The sequence below is a fragment of the Lactuca virosa genome, chromosome 7, assembly GCF_052849685.1.
Source record: "Lactuca virosa cultivar CGN04683 chromosome 7, Lactuca_virosa_CGN04683_v6, whole genome shotgun sequence".
NCBI classification, from domain to species: Eukaryota; Viridiplantae; Streptophyta; class Magnoliopsida; order Asterales; family Asteraceae; genus Lactuca; species Lactuca virosa.
The window spans coordinates 60522904-60534070 of NC_136432.1; the positions used below are offsets into that span (position 1 = coordinate 60522904).

Genomic DNA, 11167 nt, shown 5'->3' on the forward strand with positions numbered 1-11167 from the left:
TTCCATTGTTTATTTATTATTATTATTTTTCGTAACAAAGGTTTTCTAGGAACATATTACGTTCCAAATTTGAATGTCGGAAAAACTATAATTTCTTAACATAAAATAAGATAGTCGGTGAAAAATATGAAAAATTAAACAAACTTCAATCCTTAATAAATTCCGCATACGAACTCTGTTTGAGTTTTTTTTTTTATTGTGTTATTTATAACAACGGCTTTTCATGAACATACTACACTCTCGATTTGAATGTCGGAAAATTATATTTATTTAGTTTCAAAGTAAATTATTCGGTGAAAAGTTCTGGGGAAAAAATCATACATTTAGATTTTTGTAGGTGTTTTGTGAAAATCTCAATAAAAAAAAAACATTTTAGCAAGACACCTAGATTTTGGTAGATGTTTATAGCTATTTTGATAATTTTTTATTTTTAGGACTATTTTATGAAAAACTTAAAAAAAAAACTATTATTGTCCTTTTCTCTTATTTAAATAACACATAATTATCTTTCTATAAATTACTAATGTATTTATTTGGCGTGCGTATTATATATTTATATTATATGCCGCGCGCGAAAACAAAACTTGTTGGAAAATTTGGCTACTTTCCCCCCCACCAGGTGACCCATCGCCATCACTTTCCTCAATCAGACCCACCCATTCCTCTCTCTTAATCCAGATTTGTTGCTATAATCAAGCCCTAGTTCAGCTAATTCTACAGCAAACAAACAATCTTCCAACTGTAATCCTCAGATCTGCACTGACATTCCAGTACACACAGGTGCGCCCACATTATCATTTACCTTTTTTATTTTGCTCAAGAAGTAGCACGACTGTTGTCTTCGATACTTGTTTATGCTCATAGTATAGTAGTCATAAATGTTCTGATTTTGACTTTTCATGTAGACGATTACTTGCAATTTCTACACTCGCTGTCACTTCCTGCTTAAGAAGTAGCACAATTTCTCTCATGGATTGTTGTTTTTGCTCATTGTAGTGGTAACTCTTCCAATTTTTTACTTTTTATTACACGACTTGTGTATTTCTGCCAGTTTATACCCCTATCGTCCCTTTAGATTCGCAGGCATCAAACCACAACAAATTGGCATAATACTTCCAATGAATCGTTGTTTATGTTCACTGTAGCGGATTCGCATTGTAATTAGTTGCTTTTTAGTTTTTATCTGCAATTGTTCTCACTGGTCGTTGTTTATGTTCTTTTCAGCGTTAAGTAAGGCAGCTGATTTTGGTGGTGGGAAGTTTATTAATTTAAGAGTGAAATGGAAGGGGAAGAGGGATCTTTAGACAAGGTCCCGACTTCTGTCACAAAGACACAGTCTTCAGCTGAAAGTGTGAAAGCATCAAGAAGTGTTACAAAACCAACTGTCTCATCTTCTTTGAAAGTCTCTGGTTCTATTACTGGAACTACCCGAAAGAAGATAGAACCCAAGGGTGCTTCAAACATGGTCAAATCAACTACAAGGAAACCAACCGTAGATCATGGCAATACTACTTCCAATTCCGCCCCTGCCATTCGAAGGAATAGCACTGGGAGTTTACCTGAAAAACAACAGCAACCTCCGGTTAAGAAACAGATCAGTAGTGGTGGTGGTTCAGCTGTTGGAAGGAAGATTAGTTCTTTGACCACAACCGAGCCATTGAGGAGGTCTCTTCCTGAAGCCCATAAGAGCTCACAACCTTCTTCTCCCATTGTTAGAGCTTCTAGAACCATGGGCAGTAAATCTGAAGCAAGCAAAGGACAATCTTCTCTTACATCTAATGTTAAATCATCTCCATCACTTTCTTCATCATCATCAAGAATTCCTTCAACATCCATCGACAGCACTGCAAGCAGCACAACCAGGAAGTCAATTTCAAAGCTCTCATCATCTGCAGCTTCCAGTGGATCAAAATCTGGGTCTCTATCATCTTCCCGTGAAAGAATGTCAACTTCATCAAGTCAAAGGAAAGCAGCAACTCCTGAAATCAGGATATCTCGTTTGATCATGCTTCCCCAAGTTGAGACTAAAGCTAATGATGATGTGGTAAGCACGTAAAGTTTACTAATCTTGTTGCCTGTTTTGTTTAAAAACTCCACTGTAATCCCCAGTGTACTGATCATTGTACTCTCTTTCATCTTTTCCCTTTTTCTTCTCACTATATCAGAGATTGGATCTTAGGGGTCACAGAATCCGTAGTCTGAAAGCTGGCATGAACATGTCTCCTAATTTAGAGGTAAGCTGATATGTACATTTATTTTTGATTTCCATTTATTGTATTCATCTTCTGTATAGTTAATCTCTATTTATATTCATATAAATTGTTTTGTGCATTTACTAGAGAAGCCTATGATTGATATTCTTTTGTGGCAGTTTGTTTATCTCAGGGACAATCTGTTATCTTCATTAGAAGGCATTGAAATACTGAAGCGGGTTAAGGTTAGTATGCATATTTTCTTTTCCTTCTCCCCCAAACAATTAGGACATTTGACATATGAAATTATCTTCATTATATAATGATTTCAAAATGACTGTTGTGGCCTATCTACAGGTTCTTGATTTGAGCTTTAATGATTTCAAAGGGCCAGGGTTTGAACCACTTGAAGCCTGTAAAGCCTTGCAGGTTAATGCCTCACATTGTATTATTCATATCTGATATGACCATTAATATTGAACTTATTTTAACTATATTTCTTTTTTCTTTCAATTCTTTTAGCAACTTTACCTTGCTGGGAATCAAATCACCTCACTGACATCACTTCCTGCACTTCCAAATTTGGAGGTCCATGCTCTTTTTATACTCTTCTCTGATAAGATAGCAACAAAATTATTGCTTTATCAACATTTCATGTAGCCTATAAGATTTTTTTTTTTCTTGTTCCAGTTCCTTTCAGTTGCACAAAACAAGTTAAAGTCTCTTTCAATGGCAAGCCAGCCGCGATTACAGGTTTCTTTCACCCTATAACTAGTTTTTTTTCAATGACTTTTTATGTCATTCTCTGACCTTTGGTTCTTTACAGGTGTTAGCTGCCAGCAAGAATAGAGTATCAACACTAAAGGGTTTTCCATGTCTGCCATCACTAGAGGCAAGTTCACTTATCTATCATTATTTTACTATTAAAGCTAAATCAATATGCTGTCACACAAACATGCTTAAAAGGTTTACTTGATATATATGATATTCCTATATGTTGCAGCATTTACGGTTGGAGGAGAATCCTGTACTTGAAATGCCACATGTAGAAGCAGCTTCTATTTTGCTTGTTGGCCCAACTCTGAAAAAGTTCAATGACAGAGGTATGTGTGTATGTTTGTATAATCAATCAAATACATGAATATATAAGAATATCAACTTTTTTATATTTTATACATGAAGTTTCCATCAACTGACTCCTAACATGAATCTTACATGATAATTTTGCTAGATCTTTCTCATAAAGAGATCACATTTGCGAAAAATTATCCTCCACAAACAGCAGTTTGCATTGCAAAAGGTTGGGAGTTTTGCCCGAGAGATCAAGCCCTAGGTGAGCTTTATGGGATTTCTTCTGTCATAATATTATTAGCTGACTGTAGTATTTGACCAGTGTCTATTAATTTAAAACAGAGTCAACTTTTCATTTTCTTGTCGAACAATGGAAAGACCATTTTCCACCTGGGTACATGCTCATGGAAGCCTCAGTTGATCAACCATTTGAAGAAGATGCTTGTTTCTGTCACTTTCTTTTTACCAAAGATAAAATAAATAATGATGAGTCAGAATTAGTTTTGCATTATCAATGGTTCATTGGATCCACACCTCTTTCAAACTTCACTCCAATTCCAAATGCTACAGCTGAGGTAATTACTCATTAGTGGTTCTTTTCTGAATTATTGCTTTTAATGACATCTCACTTTGTGCAACTGTTTTTTCTTTTTGCTTAGGTGTACTGGCCAAAACGTGATAACGTGGCCAAGATTTTGAAGGTGGAGTGTACTCCTGTATTAGGAGATACCAAATATCCCCCTATATTTGCTATATCTTCACCAGTCTCCCCAGGTACATAATGAAAAACCCTAAACCCTAAACAGTCTTTCCTGATTGTGTCATTTAGATATCAGTTTTAACTTTTTTTGTGTAGGAACCAGATGCCCAAAGGTTTTAAAGCTTGATGTGCGTGGAGAACTAGTGGAGGGAAACATAATCACAGGCCACCCAGAGGTTGCATGGTGTGGTGGGACCCCAGCAAAAGGCATTTCTAGGTAAGCCATTTTCATACAATGTAATTTGACTTATCAACAGAAGGCTTGATACTTGTTGCTTTCAGTTGGTTAAGGAGAAGATGGAATAGTAGTCCAGTGGTGATTTCTGGTGCTGAAAATGAGGAGTATTTGTTGACTCTAGATGACATTGGTTCATGTCTAGTTTATATGTACACTCCTGTAACAGAAGAAGGAACCAAAGGAGAGCCTCAATATGCAATCACAGATTATATAAAGCCTGGTATGTTCTTTATTGTTTATTATAGCATTCTACTTTCATTTCTGAAAATCTACCGAATTATAGCAATGCCACTCAAATACAATCTATAATAGGGTAAATGTTTCATAGTATAATATGCTAATAAGAAAAAAAAAATCAAAAGTACAATGCTATAATTGAAATTCAATGGTACTCAAGTGGCTAAACTGTTTTCTTACTTGCAGCTGCCCCATCAGTTAACAATGTGCAAATAATGGGAGACATTGTAGAAGGAAATGCCATAAGTGGGACAGGTGTCTACTTTGGAGGAAAAGAAGGACCAAGCAAGTTTGAATGGCTGCGTGAGAATAAAGATACAGGGTTTGTAATTCTACTCTTTTTTTAACTATATTCTTTTTTCTATTTCTTTTTTCTAATAAATTCTACAATTATGTTGTCTTAACAGAGACTTTGTCCTGGTGCTAACTGGAACAACAGAATATAATTTATCCAAGGAAGATGTTGGTTCCCGTTTGGCTTTTGTATATCATCCTGTGAACTTTGAAGGTCAGTCCACATATTTCTAGTTTTTATTTTATTTTATTTTATATAATATTGAACTTTCAGGCCAGGAAGGAAAATCCACTTCAGCACTATCTCCAATAGTCAAACGAGGTACTTATATACATCTAACACTACTCGTTGATTAAAATTTGACCCGATTTATTTACTTCATTTTTCTTCTGATTACAATTTCAGCTCCACCAAAAGTAACAAACTTGAAGATAATCGGTGATTTAAGGGAAGGAAGTAAGATTACAGTGACTGGTAATGTAACTGGAGCTACAGAAACTTCTAGTAGAGTACAATGGTTCAAAACATTTTCCTCAATTCTTGATGGTGAAAATGGTCTAGAAGCAGTAAGCACATCCAAATTGGCCAAGGTTAGTGGTCTTTTAACTCTTATGATCTTATGAATCATGGACACTTATATAAACACATGATTTTACTTGAGTAATTATAAGTATTTCCATTTCAGGCTTTTCGCATACCCTTAGGAGCTGTTGGATGCTACATTGTTGCCAAATTTACCCCTGTGAATACAGATGGTGAATCTGGTGAACCAGCTTACATTATATCGGATAAATCAGTTGAAAGTAAGCGAATTTTATATACTTTTTTGATAGTAACTTTTTGTGTAACATGTTTGTTAAATCTTTGCAGATCTTCCCCCGAATTTAAATTTCTTATCAATAACCGGCGACTACTCTGAAGGTGGAATACTAACAGCATCTTACGGGTACATAGGAGGTCATGAAGGAAAGAGTATTTATAATTGGTATCTTCATGAGGTAATAAAACTGTTTGTTTTTTCTATGATATACATAATATATCATCACTGTATCATTTTTATTATTATTAATATTTCATGTTTATATTTGCAGGTTGAGACGGAGCCTGGTGTGGTGATACCTGAGGCTTCTGGTTGCCTTCAGTATAATGTCACAAAAGATGCCATTGGTAAATTTATCTCCTTTACATGTACTCCATTACGTGATGATGGAATTATAGGGGAGTCAAGAACTTGCATGGGACAAGAGCGTGTTCAACCAGGTAATTAATTACATTTTTCACATTTCTTTTTTGTTCTTACTTATTGTCTAATATTAATTATTCTCATAATAGGAAGCCCTAGATTGCTGTCGTTACAAGTGGTTGGGACCCCAGTTGAAGGCACTACATTATCTGTTAACAAACAATACTGGGGTGGTGAAGAGGGAGAATCTGTTTTTCGCTGGTTTAGGGTATTTTTTGTGATAATTAATTCACAGTTTTTGTAGTTTTGAAATGTTATATAGTTTATTAAATGGTAGTCCTATGTGCAGACTAGCTCAGATGGTATGCAGAGTGAAGTTGCAGGTGCTGCCACGTCATCGTACTTGCTTTCACTTGATGATATTGGTTTTTCTATATCGGTTTCATGTGAACCTGTGAGAAAGGATTTGGCCCGTGGTCCTATTGTATTATCTGAACAAATTGGACCAATATCTTCTGGTATTTTGCTACATCTTTTGTAGTATCACACTACACTGCTTTAATTTTATTTAGTATAAAAAACTCTGAATGGTTTATCTTTTAGGGCCACCAACTTGCAAGTCACTTGAGTTTCGTGGGTCAATGGTTGAAGGAGGACAGTTGACCTTCATTGCATCTTATAGTGGAGGGTAATTCATCATTTATAAGCTCATTAAAAAATCCAATATATGACAAGTTATTAGTCACATCTACTTTGTTGTGTTGTTTTTAAAGTTTGTTTATTTGATTCTTTTCAGGGAGAAAGGAGCTTGCTTCTTTGAATGGTTTAGAGTGAAGGATAATGGTAGCAAGGAGAAACTACATTCTGAAGGTGAGTTTTTGCCTAATATATCTTACCACTTACATGCATAGACACAGTTAGCTTGCTAAACAAGTGTTGTACATACATTCTTAGCAGATCGTTTGGATTTGACTCTAGAGGAAGTAGGAACATTTGTGGAGCTTGTTTATACACCTGTGCGAGCAGATGGAGTTAAAGGAAACCCAAAAAGTATTATATCTAGTCCTATTGCTGCTGGCGATCCTACGGGTGTCAAACTTGTAATTCCTGATTGCTGTGAGGCCCAAGTTGTGGTTCCCTTAAAGACATATTTTGGTGGACAAGAAGGTGAAGGAAATTACATCTGGTACAGAACTCGGTCAAAGCTTGATGCATTGACTCTCATGGATATATCAGAAAATGCTGGTGATGACGTGGCGACATGCGGGAAAACACTGTAAGCCTACTTATTCCATATGATATCTGGGATTAACTTGTTTTAATATCAATAATAATCTTTTCACAGAACATACACTCCATCACTCGAAGATGTGGGAGCTTATTTGGCTTTGTATTGGGTCCCAACTCGCTCAGATGGAAAATCCGGGGAACCGTTGGTGTCCATTTGCAATAATCCAGTGGGTCCCGCTTTTCCGGAAGTTTCCAAAGTTGGTGTAAAGGCGTTGTCTTTAAGCAGTTATTCTGGTGAAGGAGAGTATTTTGGTGGTTATGAAGGAGAAAGCATCTTTAGTTGGTATAGAAAAACTATAGAGGGAACAATTGTTTTAATCGATGGTGCCCACTCAAAAACTTATCAAGTTTCAGATTCAGATTACACCTGTCGATTATTATTCGGGTAATTAGTTTCTTAATTTCTCTACCCCTTTTATTTAATTCACTATTAATATCTCTGCATATACATGTATAAAAAAAAACTTTGTTTTCTACATTTTAAAGGTATACGCCTGTTCGTAGCGATTCGGTTGTTGGTGAGCTGAAGTTGTCGGAGCCAACTGGCGTAATTCTCCCAGGTACTAATTTTGTATTTTTTTAGGGTTTATTTTATATACTTTTCATAAAATACAAATTTGATAAATATTATGCTACATTTCACAGAGATTCCAAGAATTGAGATGCTTGCGCTTACTGGTAAGGCTGTTGAAAGGGAAGTATTGACTGCCATTGAAGTTATCCCAAAGAGTGATGCTCAACAGAACGTATGGCAAAAGTACAAGAAGCATGTCAGATACCAATGGTATATAAACTATTTTTAATACTTGTTTATAAAACTTATTTTGTTTCGTATTCACAATATTTATTTTATCATACTGTGTTAAAAAATTAAAATATAAAAACACAGGTACATTTGTTCAGAAGAGAACAAATCCTTTGAGCCATTACAATCACAATGTTCTTGCTCATATAAGCTGCGATTTGATGACATTGGTAGTCGCTTCAAATGTGAGTGCATTGTAACAGATACATTTGGAAGATCGAGTGAACCAGCATATTCCGAAACTGCCCCTGTTTCCCCAGGTCTTATTTCTTTTCCATTCTCTCATTTCTGTTACTTTCTAATTTCTATCAATATATAAAAATGTTTCTTGGATTTTAATTTTTTTCAGGGATTCCTAAAATAGAGAAGCTGGAAATTGAAGGTAGAGGTTTCCATACAAACTTATATGCAGTTCGTGGTAATTATAGTGGAGGTAAAGAGGGTAAGAGTAAAATCCAGTGGCTTAGATCAATGGTTGGAAGCCCAGATCTTATTTCTATTCCAGGTATCTTTTTTCTTTTATAAAATTCTACCGCTTTATGAGAAACAAAATGAAATGTGGCTCTATAAATTGTTTTTTTTTTTTTTTTTTATTGTAGGTGAAACAGGAAGGATGTATGAAGCAAATGTAGATGATGTGGGATACAGGTTGGTTGCCATTTATACCCCTGTAAGAGAAGATGGAACTGAGGGATGTCCAGTTTCTGCTTCAACTGAACCAATAACTGTTGGTAAGCCAAATTAATTTTATGAATTTTTAATGGTGATCTTTTGTGTATTTTTCCTAAATTTATTTTTCACCATATCTACTTGTAGAACCTGATGTTCTTAAAGAAGTAAAGCAGAAGCTTGATCTTGGATCTGTCAAGTTTGAGGTATGAATATGTTAAATTTAAACCTCATCTGTTTATTGTCGATGGGGCAAATGCCCTTCTCAACAAGTCACCAGCTTTGTGTCTTTTTTTCAACAGGCATTATGTGACAAGGACAGATCTTCGAAGAAGGTAGTTGTTTTTCTTGTTGATTTATTGATGCATGTGAGGGTGGGATAGGGGCAAAATTGTCCACTTTGAACTTGGGACTATTCTAACTTGTGCTTTTTTTACTATTGAAGGTTTCTGGGGTGAGTAGTCTTGAGAGAAGAATTTTGGAAGTTAATAGGAAAAGAGTGAAGGTTGTGAAGCCTGGTTCCAAGACTTCTTTCCCAACAACTGAGATTCGGGGAAGCTATACCCCTCCATTCCATGTAAGAAATAGCAATGTAGTTTCATTGATTTGTTTACTACAGCATCCTACTTTCATTTCTTTCTAGTAGAGCATTTTACTTTGAAAAATATACCTAATTATAGCATCCTACTTCCCCTTTATAATTTTGAAAATTGAGTTGATTATTAATATGTGATAAACTTGTGTAGGTGGAGACTTTTGGGAATGACCAACATAGGCTGAAGATTGTTGTAGACAGTGAGAATGAAGTAGAATTAATGGTTCAGACACGACACTTAAGAGATGTGATTGTGTTGGTCATCAGAGGCTTTGCTCAACGATTCAACAGTACTTCTCTTAACTCCCTCCTCAAGATTGATGTGTGAGATCAAGTCACCAAATCTTTGTATATTTGAGCTTCTACCCCATGATTGTTTGCTTGGCGTTTGTTGTTAAATATCCCATTAAGACAAAAAAGAGAAGAGAAAACAGTATATATTATTGTGATGTTTGTTGTAGGGATGTACATGTAACTTATTGGTTTTTTGAATGTCTTCTTCCATACTCTTACTTGTGTGGCTTGTTTTTGATGAAACTAAATGGATGACTATTGAATGAATCTTTTGATTGGATCAAGAAAAGAGTTCTTAAGAGAGAAAGTGTTATTTTTCATTTAAATTCACCAAGTGTTGTTTTTTGAAATATTTTCCAAATTTCATTTAGAGCATCCACAATATCTTTACTTTGGAAAAGCTCTCATTGTGAAAGCTTTTTCAGTACATTGGCGGGTCCTATATATATTCAACTAATTACAACCTAACCTGTTATATCAAAAGCATTAGAATAATATAAATCTATTTGATGAGTCATGAAAAAGTATATTAAAAAGTTCTCCTATTGTGGTTCTTAGTTGAGCTTTTTTTATTGATAATGTGGCTATTCCATGACACCAAAATGTTTTGTGAAAGAACTCTTTTATTGTGAATGCTCTTGTTAAAACAACATTTTATCGTAAACATCACTACAACATGAAGCAAATTCTATTAAAATATAATCTAATGCATGTCAAAAATAGTACAAGGCTAGAGATGACAAAAATACCATAACCCATAACTTTTGGGATGATCTTTGGGCCGGGTAAATGGTTATGTGACTCGGTGTGAGACTTTTTCTGAATTTTTTTGCATGTTTGTGATGGTTATGGTATTAGGGATATATCTGCCGGAAAACTATTTGTATTTTATATTTATATTTTTATTATCAATATATATGATTTCAAAATATATTATAATATTATATGTGATATTATAAATATAAAGTTTTTTATATAAAGACTAATAATACAAAAACCCTAAATTTTTAACGCGTAATTGGAAAAAGTCTTAATATTTTTTTTATTGCTACGGCCATAACTTTCTCGCAGAATTATCACTCTAGCACACTTAATAAGTTTCATAGTTAACTTGGTTAACTTTTTTGCAAAACCAATACTAAAAAGTTCAAATTTAGTCCCTGATGTTTGCAAAAAATTACACCACATGGTTTTTTAACTTTATTTTTTGTTTTTTGTATACTTTATTTATTCAGTTTTATACATTTTTTATTTTCTTTTTTATATATACTTTATTTATTTTCATTTTTAACTTTATTTTTCAACAATTTGATTTTTTTTTAATTTTATTTATTTTTTAGTGTATATATAGAGTATATTAGAGTTTTTTTTTAGTTTTTTTTCATATTTCTTTTCGTCTTATATTTTTTTTTCATCTTTTTTTTTCTTATTTGTTTTCCAATTTTTGTTTTTATTTTTTGTATTTTGAACTTTTTATTGACCTTTTTCAAAAAAATATAAAATGTATTAATATATTAACGTATATTACTATTTTGATA

At 34.0% G+C, this 11167-nt stretch overlaps 1 protein-coding gene across 3 annotated transcripts; it reads left to right on the plus strand.

The window, feature by feature from the left end:
• The first annotated feature begins 625 nt into the window (after nucleotides 1-625).
• Nucleotides 626-9896, plus strand: AIR9 (Outer arm dynein light chain 1 protein). Of its 3 annotated transcripts, none has more exons than XM_079060646.1 (37): nucleotides 626-780; nucleotides 906-998; nucleotides 1225-2044; nucleotides 2166-2234; nucleotides 2372-2437; nucleotides 2550-2621; nucleotides 2715-2780; nucleotides 2883-2945; nucleotides 3019-3084; nucleotides 3196-3295; nucleotides 3424-3525; nucleotides 3606-3838; nucleotides 3923-4037; nucleotides 4120-4240; nucleotides 4306-4481; nucleotides 4685-4820; nucleotides 4906-5006; nucleotides 5067-5114; nucleotides 5199-5383; nucleotides 5479-5596; nucleotides 5664-5791; nucleotides 5885-6053; nucleotides 6126-6244; nucleotides 6326-6494; nucleotides 6580-6664; nucleotides 6773-6846; nucleotides 6931-7252; nucleotides 7322-7651; nucleotides 7753-7826; nucleotides 7912-8050; nucleotides 8156-8331; nucleotides 8421-8576; nucleotides 8671-8802; nucleotides 8888-8946; nucleotides 9043-9075; nucleotides 9186-9317; nucleotides 9487-9896. In XM_079060646.1, the coding sequence occupies exons 3-37, from the start codon at nucleotides 1280-1282 to the stop codon at nucleotides 9661-9663; spliced, it is 5076 nt and encodes a 1691-aa protein (XP_078916772.1). In that variant the 5' UTR covers nucleotides 626-780; nucleotides 906-998; nucleotides 1225-1279; the 3' UTR covers nucleotides 9664-9896. The 3 variants fall into 3 exon arrangements, with proteins under 3 accessions (XP_078916772.1, XP_078916774.1, XP_078916773.1); XM_079060648.1 differs by having other exon boundaries at nucleotides 6934-7252; XM_079060647.1 differs by lacking the exon at nucleotides 906-998 and having other exon boundaries at nucleotides 639-780.
• The last annotated feature ends 1271 nt before the right edge of the window (nucleotides 9897-11167 follow it).